The following is a 21,350-nucleotide window of genomic DNA, read 5'->3' on the forward strand; positions in this document are numbered from 1 at the left end:
TCCCGTGACATCACCCCTGCACTCATACAGAACACCAGTGACTGTCTCTCTGCTGTCTCTAATATCATGTCCTCGCTCTATCTGAAACTAAATCTCTCTAAGACTGAACTACTACTGTTTCCATCATCTAACAGATCTGTCCCTGATATATCCATTGTAGTCTCAGGCCTTACTATAACTCCTAGGCAGCAGGCCCACTGCCTCGGGGTCATGTTTGACGCAGACCTTTCCTTCACCCCTCATATTGAATCACTCGCACGTTCATGTCACCTCCATCTCAAAAACATCTCCAGAATACGCCCTTTCCTTACCAGAGATACAGTAAAGACACTTATTGTCTCTCTGATTCATTCTCGCCTTGACTACTGTAACTCCTTACTAATCGGTCTTCCCCTCACTAAACTCTCCCCTCTACAATCTATTCTGAATGCAGCGGCCAGGCTCATCTATCAGTCTAGACGCTACAGCGATGCCTCTGGTCTGTGCCAGTCGCTACATTGGCTGCCTATTCAATATAGAATAAAATATAAAGTTATCCCCCTCATCCACAAGGCTCTCCATAATGCCGCACCCCCATACATTTCTTCCCTCATCTCTGTCTAACGCCCAACCCGTGCTCTCCGCTCACTCAATGACCTAACACTTACATCCTCTATTATCAGAACCTCCCACGCTCGTATACAAGACTTCTCCCGAGCTGCACCACTTCTCTGGAATGCTCTACCCCGGACAATCAGATTAACTCCCAATTTCTACAGCTTCAAGAGCAAACTAAAGACGCATCTTATCAGACAGGCCGATCACAATGTCTAATGTAAACCCTTCCGTACCGTTATTAGAATCCCCAAAATGTAACCCTCCTCTGTCCCCGCTCCCACATTACCCCACATGATATGATGTCATCTCAGGCTAACTCTATATTTCCAAGCTCCATCCACATGTTACAGGACACGACTGGTGACGGCTCATAAAGTTTTGTTTGTGTAATGACAGTCACCTCTATTACAAAAGTGTCTGACCTCTGTATAAGCAATGCCGCCCCTGCTACCTCTTGTCACCCCCTCTACCTCATAGATTGTAAGCTCTTGCGAGCAGGGCCCTCAGTCCCATTGTGTGAAATGATTCTTTGTAATGTATCTTTCTGTCTGTATTTGAACCCTACAAATTGTACAGCGCTGCGGAATATGTTGGTGCTATAGAAATAAAATGTATTATTATTAATGTTTAATTTCACCCAGAATTGTGATTTTTTCATGAATTTTAATATCAGTAAATCACTTCATGACTTTCGCCAGGTTACTTTATAGTGACATTAGTCAGATTCATTAACCTCAAGGAAAGACTGTGCTTCTCGTAGCAACCAATCACAGCATAGCTTTCATTTCTCGAAAGAATACAGTATAAAAGCTGCGCTGTGATTGGCTGCTATGAGAAACCATTTTTTTCTTGTAGGTCACTTAATATCCCCCATTGTGTTTTGGGTTGTCATGGGTTAAGCAGCAGCTGCTTTCTCATAGACCATGAGGGCTCTAGTAGCAGGCCTTATGTTAATAGCCAAAGGATACAGCAGTTGCCCCTAGCACCCAATGAGATTGCAGCTTTTATTTTCCTAATGCCGGCTCACAAATGAAAGAAGTGATCCGATTGGTTAGTATAGACAATTGCTACGCCCTTTCTTCTGGAACGAAAGCAGTTGCCCTTAGCAACCAATCAGATTACAGCTACTATTTTCCCTTCGATGGTTATCATATAAAACAAGTCATCTGATTGGCTAGTACAGATAACTGCTCCGCCCCTTGCTCCGCTAGTTTTCGCCACTCTTGCGGTCTACATCCAGCGGGTCACTGCCCGAGGTTGCCCGTCATGCTCTGGTTTCTAAGCCGCTACGAGAGGTGCATTCTGGGAAACGTAGTTTTCAAGCGTGTGACGAAGGAGGGGGCGTGTTCTGCGGGCGCGGTCCCGACACCGGCAGGTGGGCGGGGGTACGCGCCCGAGATAGAGAGAGACTGTCAGAGGCAGAGACAGCCCGGGAAAGGGTCGGGGCAGAGACAGCAGGGGAGAGCTGTGCTATACAGTGTTCCATCCGGGTGTAGACAGACTAGAGGGGAGAATTACCGGAGAGAGTCTCAGCGAGGAGGATGACATAGAGATTATCAGCTGAGAAGAGACAGGCCCGGGCTGACAGCTATGTGAGAGAGCTTACCTACAGGAGACAGTGACAGGGGCCTACTCAGAGAGACAGCCATTGTCAGTGTAGGGGCTCAGCTTCTGGGGCAAGAGCAGGACATGGCGAGCAAGTGACAGACGGCGAGAGTCACACCTGCCCGGCAACCACCAGAGACGTCCCACCATGTCAGCACCACGGGGTCCGAACAAGCTGTCCAGCACTGAGCGTGCTGTCCGAGGTACCTGACCGCATCACGACGTGACAACCACCAAACCCTCCCACACCACCACGTCACCTGACCGACCACCACGTGACCTGATGACCACCACATTACCTGACCACACCACCACGTGACCTGACCGACCACCATATTACCTGACCACACCACCACAAAGGTCTCCCGCAGCACAATGTGACCTGACTACACCACCATGTGACCTGACGGACCACCACGTGACCTGATGACCACTACATTACCTGACCACACCACCACGTGACCTGACCAACCACCACGTGACCTGACCACACCACTATGTGGCCTGATCACACCACCACATGACCTGATGACCACTACATTACCCTCCCACACCACTATGTTCCCTGACCGAACACCACATTACCTGACCACACCACTATGTGACCTGACCGACCACCACGTGACCTGACCACACCACCACGTGACCTGACGACCACTACATTACTTGACCACACCACTACGTGACCTGACTGACCACCACATTACCTGACCACACCACCACAAACGTCTCCCGCAGCACTATGTGACCTGACTACACCACCATGTGACCTGACGGACCTCCACATTACCTGACCACACCACCACGTGACATGACAAACGTTCATGTGATCTGTAAGCTCCAGCACATTACCTGACCATACCGTCACTTGACCTGACCGAGCGGCACATTACAGGACCACACATGAGCTGACTGACCATCATATGACCTAACCACACTGCCCCATGATCTGACCACACCACGACGTAACTTAACTGACCACCACATGACCTTACGGACCATCATGTGACCTGACAGCCTTGCCACATGACCTGACTGACCACTACATGACCTGAATGGCCACCATACTCCTACCCCTCCATACCCTTGACCTTACTGTATGTCTATGAAAGTTGACCAATATAACCTCATATTAATGCTCGTACCATCTATGGTGACTAGACCAGCCAATGGAAATGTGTTAATATTGGGGGACCCCTCAGGATCCTCATGTGTCAACCAGGGTGGCTACAAAGGGTGTCTCTGAGCCGTTCATGGGTTATATAGACATTCCATTGGTTTGTTAAAAGCTGTAATATGCTTTATTTCACCTGTGGTGGCGCTGCTGGGAAATTGCACACCTGCCCACAGGCTCCCCAATCACTGGAGTGCCACCTTGTGATCAGGTTATCTTTCGGGGACCACAGTAGACATCCACTTATTCTGTTTTTTGCTACGACTTCCTTCTGCAGATCCTTCCTAATCCTTCAGGAATCTTCACGTTTCAAGAAATTAACACGCATTGGTTAGAATTGTCCATCTAATGGGGGTCTGTGGTTTACTTGGAGTGTACTTGACCATTGTGATCATCATAGACATGTCTTAAGACTGCAGATCCTTCACCACCAGCCATTACTGACCCTTGGTGACTCCATATTACTATGTACATGACTTCATGACCTCTTGTGACCACCATATTTATTTCCCACTAATCTCTCTTGACTTAGAAAGCACCAGCTGCTACTAACCATATGGTCATGGTAACAATGTAAAAACCTTCTCAAAACTGAAGGCAACTATGTCTCCCTGAGCTTTGCTCTGCATCCAGATACTTGTCCCTTCTCCCATTGATAGCTGTTGTCTGCGGTAGTACCTGTGTTGTGTTCTGGTTATGGCTGGTAGTCACCCATGGGTATGAGTATCTTTTATGGGATGTTCTGTTGTGTTACCTAACCCATATCTGTTCTATTCCTTTCAGTTTATTGCATGCCTGGTCATATCTAGTCACCTGTGGAAGATTCTGCTGTCGTTTTTACCTATTAACCCATAGTTGTTCCTTTCTGTTCTGATTATCTTGTGGTTGGTGCTAAATGCTCACCCATAGCCGTCCAAGGCTCTGTCTAGCTGCTAAGCCATAGATTTTTTTTTTTTTCTTTTCAGTATAGCTCTTGGTTGGTCCTAGATAGTCACCCATGGGCATTCCTAGCCATTCACAGCCTGCTCTTTGCCATAGTCTAATTTTTGACTATTCTCTTGGATTGGTTTATCTCCTGTTTGGTCCTAGATAGTCACCCATGGGTGTTCCTTGCAGTTTACAGTGTGATCTTTGCCATTGTCTAATCTTTGACTATTCTCTTGTATCTAGTTTATCTCCTGGTTGGTCTTATATAGTCACCCATGGGTGTTCCTAGCAGTTTACAGCCTGGTCTTTGTCATTGTCTAATCTTTGACTATTCTCTCGTATCGAGTTTATCTCCTGGTTGGTCCTAGATAGTCACCCATGGGTGTTCCTAGCAGTTCACAGCCTGCTCTTTGCCATAGTCTAATTTTTGACTATCCTCTTGGATTGGTTTCTCTCCTGTTTGGTCCTAGATAGTCACCCATGGGTGTTCCTAGCAGTTCACAGTCTGGTCTTGAAATCTTACTTGGGTTTAGGCCATGGTTAGTTACCCACGGGTGTTCATAGCCGTGTACCGCCTGGTCTTACTATTCTACTGGTTGCCATCAGCCCATTGGTCCTAACTACTCAGCCATGATTGTTCCTTACCATTTAGTACCTGGCTTTACCTTCCTACTAACCCAAGGCCAGTCCTATCTTTTGGGTCCATTACATGTTTCCCTTGATCTTTATCACTTTCTGGGTTTTCCTATGACTGTTTATCCCTCACCCTTTATGTCATGGTCATTCTAGTTTCTCACCCGGGGCTCTTCACATCCATCGAGTCAACCACATGACTGGTCTTTAAAGCTATGTTATAAAGTGATGGTATATGTATTATATACAGAGCCAATGTATGGTTCTGACACCCCAATGAGAATGAGGGAGATGAACTTCTGGTATAGTCTGTAGCCCCTCATTGATGTCCCCCTGGTCCCTACATGGACAAATACTGTTGTGGGCACTGCAGCCCAGGCAGGTGGAAGCTCCATGTATAGCTGGACAGCGAGGAATGGCCATGTACAGAGAAAACTTGGGGTCGCACTGCTAAAGCGTATTCCCACGAACATAGTAACCCTTTAAAGGCATTATCCATTGTATTCAGCCCCTTCGTAGTGCCATATATTTCTGGGTTTTAGGATTGACAGGTTCTTGGCCCAAATCTGTTTGGACATTCTGCAATGTTGCTGCCTTATTGTTGCCACCATGTTCTCCAAAAGTTAAAGGGCTTTCCAGGGAGTCTTTTCTGATTTACTTCCTTTGGGGGTTTTGTAGATGTTGTTCCTTGGGGTTTCTGGCTGGTATTGACCTCAGACATGGGATTGGAACCAGCACCAGGCCCATAGATCTTTCCACCTTCTCCTTCATCTCCAGTTTTTCCCACTTGTTACCTGTGATATAGGGCTTGACCTTAATATAGATTTCCAGCCGCCATTGTACCTGTGAAAATAGGAGAGGAGGGAGGAGTCAGAGCATTTGGGCCACATGATCATAACCAGGAGGGAGGAGCTAACAGGGGCCCCATTTACATGTCCTAGGGTTGACACTCGCATGGGACCCATAGGTATAGCATCTAAAAATGCCCGGAGCAAGTAAATCAAATAGGACTACTTGGAGAACCCCTTAACTGAAGAGGACAACATTACAACACCGTGCACAAGCAAGCTTTCATGTTTTCTAATTCTGGACAACCCCTTTAAGTTGCTGCTTCGCTAGGTGCCACAAATAACCCTGCTATTTCTATATGTATCGGAGCTCCTTCCAGGTCTTGGACAGTCTGTGCTCTCATGCGCGTGTTAACTTTCACAAGGGGTGTCATTTACAGTAAGGAGAACACAAGCGTCTTGTTCTTCTTTGGCTTCACACACCTGAGTTCACATCTGCACGCCAGGGGATGCCTGACATAACCGCACACAGATTTGCAAGGCAAAGTGGTGGAGACTTATAGGATTGCTGCAAAGGTCACTAGCAATACCTTACTATCAGGGAGTGTTTGTTCCGCAGCACTATCGGCTCCTTCCATCCTATGCATACAAGTAACCCTAATGCTTTTAGGACCTCAGGCTATACAAACATATAGGATTGCCTGCCCATGGATTATCTCGGCTGTGTCACGTTTCACTGGAGGTCAAGTCATTGGTAGGTGATAGGAAGGAAGAGAGTAATTGTAGTAACGGCCGAGGGGGCTGGGGTTCCCCCAGAATATATCACCTTTGTCCTGTTCTCACATTGAAGTCAATGGATCCAGTTTGTATAGGGTCATGTTCTAGTATAGAGGTATAATGATGGGAAATTACATTGCTTGTTAAAGTCTAGAACTGGCAGGTACGGTCTAGATAAAGGGGATTAGAATAATATGGCTATAGAGCTGATCCATTACACTGTTGTTAAAGGGAGCATAACCAGGTTCTTTTACAGGGGTGTTCCCAGCCTAAACGTTTATGGCATATCCATGGGAATTAGGGTATCTATACATCGCCTCATTGGGTCCCTACTAATGGAAGAGAAACCACGTGCGAAGAAAACCCTGCCCACATGTGGCTGCTCAGGTTAACACCACATATAGCTGCCGCCATATTCGAAGGCTTTTCCAGGATTAAAATATTGATGATCTATCTATAGGATATCCGATTGGTGGTGGTCTGGCACCTGAGACCCCTATAGATCAGTGGATTGAACCTCATGTCATATCTATCAGTCGCGTGCACAACCGCTATACAATATACATTACTATGCCGCAGTGCTCATCCATCTCTTCGGTGGGAGTCCCGGAGGTCGGACCCCTGTCAGTCTGATACTGATGATCTATCCTAAAGATAGATCATCAAGATTGTAAGCCCTCGCGGGCAGGGCCCTCTACCCCACTGTGCCAGTCGGTCATTGTTAGTATTATATCTACCTGTATATTCTGTGTATTGTATGTAACCCCCAAATGTAAAGCACCATGGAATTAATGGTGCTATATAAATAAATAATAATAATAATAATAATATTTTATGTCCTAGAGTGAAGGGGTTTTCCCTCTATAGTAAGTGACGGCTTGTTGCTCGGATATCCCACCCTTATCAGTGGGGGTCTTATACCCTGGGCCCCCATGATCCTCCGATATTCTCTGTATCCACTCTGCAGGAAGCTATAATACTTCTGGGTATTCTGAGTATATAGTCATGTAAGCAGCAGATAATGGACAAAGTTCAGATATTCTTGATATTATATATGGAAACTTTCCCAAATTTTTGCTATATGTGCACAATCCTATCTTTATGGGGGTGAACAGATCTGGCTATGGTCACCAAGATTTCACATGCTGTGTGTTTCCCAGAGTACAGGGCAAGTATGAAATATTGCAAGTCCTTCAGTCATTCCTATGTGCAGACTCCTGTGACCGGGTGACCACAATGATGGCAGCCATATTGGTAGACATCCAGTTATAGAAGCAGAGTAATACTGTATATAAGGACGTGTAGGGGTTATCTTTTTTAGCACATCTGCTCTATCGCCTGGGGTCAGCCCAGGACTATGCCATTCATGGGGTGTTACATCAGCCCCGCTCTCGTCTCTGCTGTGCATCAGGGCAGAATCTGCTGGTGCCTACACTTTCCTGACAGGTCCGCCTCATTAGAGGCAAAGATATGATCACATCTCCGTTCTTTTTCCCTGGAAGCGTTCCAGCCAGACAGGAACCCGCGAGCACCTATCACATCAGAATATTTTTTTTTTCGGATGAAAGTCTGTGCACGCCTTGTCAAATCTGACCTAGTTTCCCTATAAGTTGCATATGTTTCTAATGCACGGTTGCGGAGGTGACGCACAGGTACGGCACGTTCTATATAAGATGACTATCCCAGTTCTCTGCAGGGTAATCTAGCAGTTCTGTGTCCCTGATCAGGGATCTCCCTCCCCCTCCTGACTCACTAATAGGATTTCCTGCCCTCCTCCCCCACACAGCAGCTTTGCTGTGAGGTGTGTGGCGCGGCATTAAAGTGTCTCTGTCCCTATGTAATCCTCCACCTGGTGGGACACATGCAGTATGGGGACAGGTAACAGCCAGCCAACCCGTGATGGGGGCACCACAGGGGGCAAGGCTGAGGAGGAGGAAAGGATCCTCATTACTCCGCCTCCCGTCATCCCAGAAGCTACAAGGGGAGCATCCGGTATGGGGTAAATTTGGGGTGTAGTAGTAGGGGCAGCTTGCTCCCTCTCGCTGTAGCTAATAGATAGCGGTGGAATACTACACCCATTTTCCCTCGGCATAGACTACGGTGCTTTTTCTGCTGCGTATACACCTTATAGCCTGCTTCGCCACTCCTGGATTGAGGTCACTGATATGTTAGTCACAGCTTTAGATTTTAGGGTGCACGATAAAGAGATTTGCAGGTAACCCCTATGCGTGTACACCTACGCCTGCCACATTGCCGCTCACTTATCACAATGATATATTACATAGGCAGGGCAGGAGTCAGCCAGTTTATTGATTCTTCTGTCTGTTCACTTCGTGTCCTGACATTATGGCAGTATATCTGTTTTATTACCACCCCAGAGCAATAAAATACACCTTATCGGCCATGTCAGCGTGTAGCGTCATATACTGAGACATGGGTAGTGTATTCTGCCGGTTATAGACATGAGATATCAGTCACCGAAACGTGTCAGGACACAGTTGTATCCCGATACTTGCCCACATTCTTCTATCCAAAAATATTCTAGTGTTGGGTTGTGCAGCTAATAGTCCGTTGGGATTTGCTTTTGGACCCATATCTGAGGCTGATTCATTTTAAGGGGGACCTGTCAGACCTTTCGGCTCCCCAAAACCACCTCGGCTACCTGTCTGTGTCGCGCCTTTGCTTTCTATAGTGTCTGTTAGAAGCAGCGTTTTGTTACTTACAGTCAAGGTAGTGGGTGTCCATGAAAGAAGAGTCGATTTGGCCGTGCTAGAATCCCACCATCGACATCTCTCGGGACAGGGTACATTATTACGAGCTGATCCAAAAATCCACATGCTCACTGTTGTCTTCTGGTTCCATCTGGCCGGTGCATGTGCAGTAAAGTTTGGATATAGCTACGTTGAAAAATTTCAGACCAGCTTGTGATGGTGTACCCTGCCAATATGACCATTGGTTCTCACTGATACTGGTGCATTGATCTCTGCTGTAATTGGAAGGGCCATAGTTTTGTGTTTTTTCGTTACGATTTGACAAAGTCCACCACTGTCCCTTTTGTCAAGCTTTGAGTTTTTTTATGTAGATTGTGAGTCACATATAGGGATCACAATGTACATTTTTTTCCCTATCAGTATGTCTTTGTAGAATGGGAGGAAATCCACGCAAACACGGGGTGAACATACAAACTCCTTGCAGATGTTGTTCCTGGCGGGATTCGAACCCAGGACTAACCACTGAGCCACCGTGTTGCCCAGTCAAGCTTTGAGTTTCGTCCTACAGATGATTTGCCAATCTTGGCATACTAAAATGTGATCCCAGAAGCAATAGACCTGAAAACACCCATCAGCTCAGTAACTGGGATCACAGTCGCCCCTTACCAATAATCGGTAACCTTTGGAACTCTCTGCCATATTAGGCACCTAAAACATGACTACATAGAAAATCCCAAGTAATAAAGTTTATCAAGGAAAATAGTGTGTTACCCTGATGGCGGCTGTGCCAGAAAGGGTTCAACTTCTAAAAATAGGGTATGTCAAACCCGTGTAGGTCAACCCCTTTCAAGAGAAACTTTCCACTCCACTGACATGTCTGTTTTAGTAGATCCTTGCTTTTTTTTGCAAGGATTTGCTTCAACTTGCCTGTGAAGGTCCATACTTAGAGTTGTTCTGCTGCCATTGAAGATTGATGATCTAATCTTTGGATAGATCGTCAGTGGAGACACGCTTGTCCTCTACCGATCAGCTGTATGAAGCAACAGCTGCTTCCGATTCACAGACCAGGTGACGCCATGTCATCGGTCACGTAACCTGTTTGAAGCTCAGTCCCATTCAAGCACAATATAATTATAGAGGAGTTAGACCCCGGTCTTCTATTAGTTACCTATTCAAGGGATAGCTCACAGGTAAAACAGATCTGTGCAGTAAGTGGCTAGAACTTGGCCGCGCCACCTATTCCTCTTTGGTCAGCAGATCTGTGTACATAGTAATGTATCATACTGTACATCTAATCCACTAAGGAGAGCTGTATACGGTATATCTTATGTATCGTATACATCATGTGCTCTTTACCAGATTCCTGTAAGTGCCAAATATATTCTGATCATCCATAACGTTAACGTGGATGACGTAGATTATCTATAGACAATGGGTATATCCATTATGGACACTTCTAACCTATTCACATCCACAGTGACTGGATCCCTAGTGATCAGGAGGACAGGAGACAAGTCTGCATGTGTGTCCCCCGTCCTCCTGATCGCTGGGGTACCCGATTATCGGGCGCCCAGCGATCGTACACTTAGGGCAACTAGTGCACCAGGTATCACAGGTATCTGGTCCGTTCCCACAGAAGAGCTACAGGAATACAAATTTCTGGAAACTTCCAGCTGGCTATGATAGAAAGGTGTCAGTACACACAGGACATCACAATTGTATATGGGGCTGTGTAGGTGCGGACTGGTCTAAGAGCCCGTGTTGACCCCTGTCAGCCACTGAGGTGGGCACACGAACATCAGACTGGACCATGGAGCAATGGAAGAAGATGTCCTGGTCTGATCAGTCACATCTTATGGATAGTCGGGTGTATATGTCACTTGCCCAGGTAAGAGATGGCACCAGGATACAGCATGGGCAGAAGACCAGGCTAATAGAGGCCGGATGATATTCTGGACAGTGTTCTGTGGGAAACCTTAGGTCCTGGATGATGTCTATGTTACTGTGATACGCACCACCTACCTAAATATTCTACAGACAAAGTACCCTCTATCATGGCAGCGGTGCCCCCTAATGGCAGGGACGTCTTTTAGAAGAAAAAGGAACTTGACAAAGAGTTTAGGGTGGTGACGTGGCCTCCAAATTCTCCATGGGAAATGCAGGAAAAGGAAGTCCATCAATGGAGGCCGCACCTCACAACTTACAGGACTTGGTGCCAGATACTACAGGACACCTGCACAGATCTTGTGGACGCCATGTCTCTACGGGTCAGAGAGCTACACCATATCGGCTGATCTGTGGATTTCACTTCCTCTTTATGTAATCTTGGATTTAGAAAGCAGCCCTGTCATGGGTGAAGCTACACTAGGGAGTCCATATGTCTGAAGATTTGGCCTTTGCTAGATTTAGAAGCTGAAGGTCAAGTCTGATGGCCATAGACTGCCATTGACACGGATTTAAAGGGGAGGTAAGCGGTGTTCTAGATACAACACAGGACCACCAGTATTATTACATCAGGTATGGTCTAGCCTCCCAAACCTTCATATTGCCCACCTTCATTATACAGACTGACGTGAATGGTGACAATCTCTGTACGGTGCTACAGATATGTTGGCACTATACAAGCAATGGGAAATAAAGATACAAAGTCCTCAAACCAGCAATGATGTGTGCCCTAAAAGAGTGTGAACCAGTGCTGAAAAGCCCACTCTGCCATGAATGCGACTATTGCAGTGCCCCCTACTGGCAGAGGGTACAGCCGTGTTTCCAGTCTCTATGCAGAGATTGTAGAGATGTATATGTTACATTGCAGGAATGAAATCTGTCAGCGCACTCGGCCCTGTACGCGGTGATCTGTCCTAGGACACATGTGGTACAGGTGCAGGGCTCGGCTGAATGTCCTGGCATTAGCCCCTTCCCTGGCAGAGCCGCTGCCTCCTGTGAGTAGATGCGGTAAGATTATAGCACCTTTAGCTGCTGGGCCTGCAACCTTCTGACTGCTCAGGAGAGACGTGTCCTAATTATCGGGATCAGCAGAGGGAGGGGGCGCTGTATCGTATCACTGGACATCCCAGCTATGGACACTATATCTGTGGGTATATTTATCAACATCTGTCCACACATGCCGCCAGACCGTAACCTTGAGGAACAGGTGCTGCATCCCCTGACCTCAGAGCTGCAGACACGTAGACTGTGCGACCAGGAACCTCAATACTTTACAGAGACATCTAATACTACAGCAATCAGGAATAGTCACTGACTGACCTATAAACCCCATTATATAGATCAGCTTGTGTGACTCTCTGCTGGATCCGCTATACACTGACTTATAATGACGTCCTGACAGAGACAATAATAGGACTATTGTTACTGTCATATCTGCTGCGACTACTGACAGTAGGGATCACAATGCACATTTATTTCCCTATCAGTATGTCTTTGTAGAATGGGAGGAAATCCACACAAACATGAGGAGAACATACAAACTCCTTGTAGATGTTGTTCCTGGCGGGATTCAAACCCAGGACTCCAGCGCTGCAAGGCTGCAGTGCTAACCATTGAGCCACCATGCTGCCACAGAAATTTTTTATTTATTTTATTCTTACTTATACAGCGCCATTATATTCCGCAGTCACTGCCCCATATAGGACTGACAATATACATTCCCTATCAGTATGTCTTTGGGGTCTAGGAGGAAACCCACACAAACACGGGGAGAACATACAAACTCCTTGCAGATGTTGTCCTTGGCAGGATTCGAATCCAGGATGCCAGAAGACCTTGTGTAGAGTTTCTTAATTTCATTGGCACTGGGGCCACGTCACAGATCTGTGATCAGGACATGTGACTGATGACATCACATAGCCTGATCGCAGCTCAGACCCATTCAAGTGAATGGACTGAACTGCAATACCAAGCACAGCCGACATACAAATGTGCTTGGTAAGTACTGAAGAGGCCTCTACGGACAGCTGATCTGCTCGGGAGCCCTTTAATTGTTGACCTATCCGGAGTGTAGGTCTTTGATTATTCAGCCTGGAAACCCCCTTTAATTTGATATCAGGTTGGAGCTCAGCTGGCTGGATGACCATCAGAATGACGAATGCGTCTGATGGCAGTGTGTACATGGCCTGGCTATTGTTTGCAGCTTTTTGCAATGAAAGGGTTACACTGCATGTTCTGGTGTTTATCTGGGATGTACATCTCTATCCCACACACATACACTTGTGCGGGCAGCCATGTCTTGTGGGGGCTGATTCTCTCCCTGCCATGTAATTAGCACTCTGCTCCTCACACACTGACAGCCCCTTGGCATTGCCACAGAAACTGCACAGACAGACCCTATATTTGGGAATACTGTGTTCCTCAGCAGCGGCAGAAGGCACTGTGTGTATGTGTGCAGCTACACTGTATGGAGCAACCATTCATTCTTCTCCGCTCCACATTAGCCTTCATTATTCACCACAAAGAAGAGACCAAACAGCGTCATAATATCATATAATCCTATTAATAATGAGCTATAGAAGACGGTATAAATATGTGCTTTGTTATACAATGGGTCTGTATATTAGTGTATAGAGCGCAGGCTCCGCTGTGTATATATAATATGATACACCCTCTTAGAATTCTCTGCTTTTTTGTGTCAAGACAGAAGAAAAACTAAAAATAAATCAAGATAATTAATACAAAAAAAATGAGACCAAAATGCAGAAGCAGTGTATGAAAAATTAAAGGGATTCTCCACTTTCATAGCAATATTAAGACACAAATGTTATTACTTGTATAAGAAAAAGTTGTACAATTTTCCAATATATTTTCTGTATGAGTTCTTTACAGATTTCTAGATCTCTGCTTGCTGTCATTCATTCTTCTTACTTCCAGTGGATAAAAATCAGTACATGGTCATGTGATGGACAGGCCATGGTCATGTGATGGACAGTCCATGGTCATGTGATGGACAGTCCATGGTCATGTGATGTACAGTCTATGGTCATGTGATGTACAGGCCATGGTCATGTGTCGTACAGTCCATGGTCATGTGTCGTACAGTCCATGGTCATGTGATGTACAGTCCATGGTCATGTGTCGTACAGTCCATGGTCATGTGATGTACAGTCCATGGTCATGTGATGTACAGTCCATGGTCATGTGATGTACAGTCCATGGTCATGTGATGTACAGTCCATGGTCAAGTGATATACAGTCCATGGTCAAGTGATATACAGTCCATGGTCACGTGATGTACAGTCCATGATCATGTGATGTACAGTCCATAGTCATGTGATGTACAGTCCATGGTCATGTGATGTACAGTCCATAGTCATGTGATGGACAGTCCATGGTCATGTGATGGACAGTCCAGGGTCATGTAATATATCGTTCATGGTCATGTGATATACAGTCCATGGTCAAGTGATGTACATACAGGTGCACAGCTCCATACCAGGCAGATGATTTAATACCGTGCTGTGATTGTAATGAGACAGTACATCACATGACCATGCACTGATTTTTATCCATTGGTCGTAAGCAGAATGAATGACAACTAGCAGAGATCTATATTGAAAAATTGTACAAACAGTAACCTTTGTCTCTCAATATAGGTCTGACAGTGGCCAACCCACTTGTAGCTCTTCTATAGGAATTGAGATGATAAGTAGCAGCTAGGAGAGGTTAATAATATCTCCTTGATCATCTGGTAGCGTCTATAAAAGCAGAAGTTTTGGCAGTTTTCTGTTGTGGTGCATTCATACATATGTTGCCACAATGCCAAGGAGGAAAGACATCAGCAATGATCTTAGAGAAGCAATTGTTGCTACCCATCAATAATGGTTTATAAAGCCATTTGTAAGCAATTTGAAGTCCATCATTGTACAGTGATAAACATTGCTCACAAGTGGAAAGCATTTAGGACAGAGGAAGTCCGTGAGGCAAATTCACCCAAGGTCAGAAGATCATAGCATTCAGAAAAATAAAAACCAAGCCAAACCGCTCAAACTCAAGGGAACATCCAGAGACCAGGTGTGGTTGCTCGAGAAAAAATCCACTGTTATGGAGTTAGCAAAACTCATAGACCAAAAAATATATTTACGGCAAACCAAGGTAAAAATAAAACGTAACTTTTACTTATAAGAGATAAAACGTGGTATTACATCACCATACAGTCGAACATGAGCATTGTAGTTCTTCGGCTGACGAGTTTCGGGACTATGATATTGTGAGTCCCTTACTCATGGCTATGAGTAAGGAAACACTTCGCCAAAAACTGAACTAAAATTTTGGCAGAGTCTTTGACTGAATCCGAGCCAACTAAAAAGTGACGTAAAGACTGGTCTAAGGTCGCACTATGGACAGACTAGACCAAAGTGGAGCTGTCTGGCCGTAGTTCACAGCACCACGTGTGGCCCAAACACTACATATCAGCACAAGCACCCCCTACCATGTGAAGTACGGTGGTGGAGGGCTGCTAATTTGGGCTTGCTTTGCAGCCACAGGCCCACTTTGCGACCATTGAGTTGCCCATGAATTCTTCTCTATAACAAAGTTTTTTTTAGAGTCAAATGTGAGGCCATATATCCAACAGCTAAAGCTTGGCCGAAACTGGGCAATGATCCCAGGCACACCAGCAACTCTACAACAAAATGGCTGAAAGGGTAAAGAATGAAGGTGTTACAATATGGCCCAGTCAAACTTCAAATCTCCATCTCCGGAACCTCAACGACGTGAAGCTATGATGTAAAGAGTGGGCCAAAAGTCCTCCAGAGACTGATACAGTCCTACAGAAACCTTTCATTGAAGTTATTGCCACTAAAGGTGGTTCTACGAGCTATAGGGTCATGGGGCACATTGTTCTCCTTACATGGCCGTTCCATTTTGTCCTAGTTTTTGTTATCTATGTAAATCCTTATACAGCAGGACTGTTCCCTTGTCTATCATGTACAGTAGTCCGTGCGGGTCCTTATACAGATCCATCAGTCCGCTTAGCTTCTTGTCTCCACTTTCTGTCTTGCAGCTGTCCCTTTCCCTCCTACACGGCGGCTGACAATGAATGAGGTATTTGTAGATGGCCGACCCCAGCTTGAGACTTTGAAGAACCACTTGGTCAAAGAGGGGAGACTGGAGGAAGAAGTGGCTCTACGCATCATCCGAGAGGGAGCTGCCATATTGCGACATGAAAAAACCATGCTGGAAGTGGAAGCTCCTATCACAGGCAAGTTATCTATCTATCTATCTATCTATCTGTCTCCTATCTATCTATCTATCTGTCTGTCTATCTATCTACATATCTATCTATCTATCTATCTATTATCTATCTCCTATCTATCTATTTATTATCTATCTATATAATCTATCTATCTATCTATCTATCTCCTATCTATCAATCATCTATCTCATATCTATCTATCTATCTATCTATCTATCTATCTATCTATCTATCTATCTATCTCATATCTATTATCTATCTATATAATCTATCTATCTCCTATCTATCTATCTATCTATCTATCTATCTATCTATCTATCTATCTATCTCCTATCTATCAATCATCTATCTCATATCTATCTATCTATCTATCTATCTATCTCATATCTATCTCATATCTATCTATCTATCTATCTATCTATCTATCTATCTATCTATCTATCTATCTTTCCATCTATCTCCTATCTATCTATCTATCTATCTATCTATCTATCTATCTCCTATCTATCAATCATTTATATCATATCTATCTGTCTGTCTATCTGTCTATCTATCTATCTATTTATTTATTATCTATCTATCTAATCTATCTATCTCCTATCTATCTATCTATCTATCTATCTATCTATCTATCTATCATCTATTATCTATCTCATATCTATCTATCTCATATCTATCTATTTATCTATCTATCTATCTATCTATCTATCTCCTATCTATCTATCTATCTATCTATCTATCTATCAATCATCTATCTCCTATCTATCTGTCTATCTATCTATTATCTAACTCATATCTATCTATCTATCTATCTATCTATCTATCTATCTATCTATCTATTATCTATCTAATCTATCTATCTATCTATCTATCTATCTATCTATCTATCTATCTATCTATCTATCCTCTATCTCCTATCTATCTATCATTTATCTCATATCTATCTGTCTGTCTGTCTATCTATCTATCTATCTATCTATTTATTTATTATCTATCTATCTAATCTATCTATCTCCTATCTATCTATCTATCTATCTATCTATCTATCTATCTATCTATCTATCATCTATTATCTATCTCATATCTATCTATCTATCTATCTATCTATCTATCTATCTATCTATCTATCTCCTATCTATCTATCAATCATCTATCTCCTATCTATCTGTCTATCTATTATCTAACTCATATCTATCTATCTATCTATCTATCTATCTATCTATCTATCTAATCTATCTTTCTATCTATCTCCTATCTCTCTCTCTCATATCTATCTATCTATCTATCTATCTATCTATTTATCTCATAACTATCTATCTATTATCTATCTATCTATCTATCTATCTATCTATCTATCTAATCTATCTACCAAATATCTATGCATCTTGATATTGAGGGAATTGAGGGACAGTGTTATTGGAGTTAGTGTAGTCTTGCATTGTTATACAGGGTTATAGACCTCCCTCAGACTGACATTATTTGGGTCCCCGTGGTTCCTATTAGGGGCCATTCTTAGGGCCTTCTGTATGGCTTTACACTTATTGTTAGTTCATTTGTTCAGATGTTTGTCTTTTGACCTCTTGAAATTGCATCTTTTTATATCAGACATTTCTGCCATGGTAGATATATTGATATATTATATGGCCTGGTTTATCTCATACACATTGTCACAGGAGTTGTGGAGCATCTTCTTGACTTCAGGTCTGTTTGGAGTCTCTATACACTCACCGGCCACTTTATTAGGTACACCTGTCCAACTGCTCGTTAACACTTAATTTCTAATCAGCCAATCACATGGCGGCAACTCAGTGCATTTAGGCATGTAGACATGGTCAAGACAATCTCCTGCAGTTCAAACCGAGCATCAGTATGGGGAAGAAAGGTGATTTGAGTGCCTTTGAACGTGGCATGGTTGTTGGTGCCAGAAGGGCTGGTCTGAGTATTTCAGAAACTGCTGATCTACTGGGATTTTCACGCACAACCATCTCTAGGGTTTACAGAGAATGGTCCGAAAAAGAAAAAACATCCAGTGAGCGGCAGTTCTGTGGGCGGAAATGCGTTGTTGATGCCAGAGGTCAGAGGAGAATGGCCAGACTGGTTCGAGCTGATAGAAAGGCAACAGTGACTCAAATAGCCACCCGTTACAACCAAGGTAGCCAGAAGAGCATCTCTGAACGCACAGTATGTCGAACTTTGAGGCAGATGGGCTACAGCAGCAGAAGACCACACCGGGTGCCACTCCTTTCAGCTAAGAACAGGAAACTGAGGCTACAATTTGCACAAGCTCATCGAAATTGGACAATTGAAGATTGGAAAAACGTTGCCTGGTCTGATGAGTCTCGATTTCTGCTGCGACATTCGGATGGTAGGGTCAGAATTTGGCGTCAACAACATGAAAGCATGGATCCATCCTGCCTTGTATCAACGGTTCAGGCTGGTGGTGGTGGTGTCATGGTGTGGGGAATATTTTCTTGGCACTCTTTGGGCCCCTTGGTACCAATTGAGCATCGTTGCAACGCCAAAGCCTACCTGAGTATTGTTGCTGACCATGTCCATCCCTTTATGACCACAATGTACCCAACATCTGATGGCTACTTTCAGCAGGATAATGCAATGCCATGTCATAAAGCTGGAATCATCTCAGACTGGTTTCTTGAACATGACAATGAGTTCACTGTACTCCAATGGCCTCCACAGTCACCAGATCTCAATCCAATAGAGCATCTTTGGGATGTGGTGGAACGGGAGATTCGCATCATGGATGTGCAGCCGACAAATCTGCGGCAACTGTGTGATGCCATCATGTCAATATGGACCAAAATCTCTGAGGAATGCTTCCAGCACCTTGTTGTATCTATGCCACAAAGAATTGAGGCAGTTATGAAGGCAAAAGGGGGTCCAACCCGTTACTAGCATGGTGTACCTAATAAAGTGGCCGGTGAGTGTATATTTGGTAGTCAATGTCTTGGACGATTTATAAGATGGGGTAGGTTGGAGTGGGCAGTCTGCTGCGGTGTTTGTGCAGTTTATTCGTGGGAAGCCAATGGATTGCGGACTGTTGCGTTTTCCACACTTCTGCCTATGTGTATGTCTTTCTAAAGAGTCTCCCTTGGCGCGGCCATTGAATATATGAAGTCCTAGGCGTCTGTGTGTGCTCCAAAGATATAGTTGTTTCCACCTAGGATCAGGTAGTCTAAATCTCTTCTTGCAGTGAGATCTCCGTAGATGAGAACCCTTCCTGGGGACTGGAAATCATCTTTGTAAGATCTTAAATTTGTCTGGATTGAAGTTGTGGGGCTCTGGCAGAGCGGAAGATATCAGACCCAGTGGTGAGGATGGTGCTGCCTATCCATGTGTGGCTATCTCTGCACTTCACTGGCTTCCATGTCCTCATGGAGCTCTTCTTCGTTCCTTCTGAACACCAGCCATGCTTGATGTTGTTATTTTTCAGGGCAGCTACACAAGGTCCTCAGCCAGGTCTTCATCTACTCCATGTCTCTGCTTCCATTCTCTTCATATGGTTAGAAACTGGTGGCTACTTGTCTGATGTGTCTTACTGGTGGCTACTTGTCTGATGGTGCTTGTCTCCTGTGTCATACTGGTCGCTACTTAACTGATGGTTGCTGCCTGTGTCTTATTGATGGGTACTTGTCTGATGGTTGCTGTCTGATGTCTTACTGGAGACTTCTTCTCTGATAGCCGCTGTCAGGTGTGTCTTACTGGTAGTTTTCTGTCTGATGGCTCCTGTCTGATGTGCCTTATTGGTGGTTCTTATCTGATGGTTGGTGTTTAGTGTGTTTTACTGAAGACTTCTTATCTGATGGTCACTGTCTGATGTGTCTTACAGGTAGCTTCTTGTCTGATGGTGCTTATCTTCTGTGTCTTACCCATAGCTTCTTGTCTGATGGTTATTGTCTGATTTGTCTTATTTGGTGGCTTCTTCTTCTTGTCTCTTGTGTCTTACTGGTGGCTTCTTGTCTCTTGTGTCTTATTGGTGGCTTCTTGTCGGATGTGTCTTACTGGTGGCTTCTTGTCCCATTTGTCTTACTGGTGGCTTCTTGTGTCTTACTGGTGGCTTCTTGTGTCTTACTGGTGGCTTCTTGTCTCTTGTGTCTTACTGCTGGCTTCTTGTCTCTTGTGTCTTACTGCTGGCTTCTTGTCTCTTGTGTCTTACTGGTGGCTTCTTGTCTCTTGTGTCTTATTGGTGGCTTCTTGTCGGATGTGTCTTACTGGTGGCTTCTTGTTCCATGTGTATTGCTGGTGGCTTCTTATCTCTTGTGTCTTACTGGTGGCTTCTTGTGTCTTACTGGTGGCTTCTTATCTCTTGTGTCTTACTGCTGGCTTCTTGTCTCTTGTGTCTTACTGGTGGCTCCTTGTCTCTTGTGTCTTACTGCTGGCTTCTTGTCCCGTTTGTCTTACTGCTTTCTTCTTGTGTCTTACTGGTGGCTTCTTGTGTCTTACTGGTGGCTTATTGTCCTGTGTGTCTTACTGGTGGCTTCTTGTCTCTTGTGTCTTATTGGTGGTTTCTTGTCGGATGTGTCTTACTGGTGGCTTCTTGTCTCTTGTGTCTTACTGCTGGCTTCTTGTCTCTTGTGTCTTACTGGTGGCTCCTTGTCTCTTGTGTCTTACTGCTGGCTTCTTGTCCCGTTTGTCTTACTGCTTTCTTCTTGTGTCTTACTGGTGGCTTCTTGTGTCTTACTGGTGGCTTATTGTCCTGTGTGTCTTACTGGTGGCTTCTTGTCTCTTGTGTCTTACTGGTGGCTTCTTGTCTCTTGTGTCTTATTGGTGGCTTCTTGTCGGATGTGTCTTACTGGTGGCTTCTTGTCTCTTGTGTCTTACTGGTGGCTTCTTGTCTCTTGTGTCTTATTGGTGGCTTCTTGTTGGATGTGTCTTACTGGTGGCTTCTTGTCTCTTGTGTCTTACTGGTGGCTTCT

The 21,350-nt window shown here is 44.6% G+C and overlaps 1 protein-coding gene and 1 long non-coding RNA gene across 3 annotated transcripts in view; one reads left to right on the forward strand and one right to left on the reverse strand.

Annotated features, from left to right (window-relative positions):
* The first annotated feature begins 1,920 nt into the window (after nt 1–1,920).
* PPP3CC (protein phosphatase 3 catalytic subunit gamma) overlaps nt 1,921–21,350 on the forward strand; it is a 45,140-nt gene continuing 25,710 nt past the window's right edge. Inside the window, exons 1-2 of one of the 2 annotated variants that reach the window (XM_075272716.1) lie at nt 1,921–2,405; nt 16,225–16,422. In XM_075272716.1, coding sequence (XP_075128817.1) covers nt 2,351–2,405; nt 16,225–16,422 — 253 coding nt within the window. In that variant the 5' untranslated portion in view covers nt 1,921–2,350. Of the gene's footprint in view, nt 2,406–8,329; nt 8,494–16,224; nt 16,423–21,350 lie in introns of those variants that run through there. The other variant, XM_075272715.1, reaches the window with a different exon arrangement.
* On the reverse strand, nt 2,314–2,925 carry LOC142202558 (uncharacterized). The gene is made up of 5 exons (XR_012716087.1): nt 2,890–2,925; nt 2,747–2,849; nt 2,645–2,685; nt 2,494–2,542; nt 2,314–2,442 (listed from the first exon to the last, which is right to left on the reverse strand). It is a non-coding gene; the product is annotated as an uncharacterized LOC142202558 (long non-coding RNA).

The sequence above is a fragment of the Leptodactylus fuscus genome, chromosome 5 (genome assembly GCF_031893055.1).
Source record: "Leptodactylus fuscus isolate aLepFus1 chromosome 5, aLepFus1.hap2, whole genome shotgun sequence".
In the NCBI taxonomy this organism is placed as follows: domain Eukaryota; kingdom Metazoa; phylum Chordata; class Amphibia; order Anura; family Leptodactylidae; genus Leptodactylus; species Leptodactylus fuscus.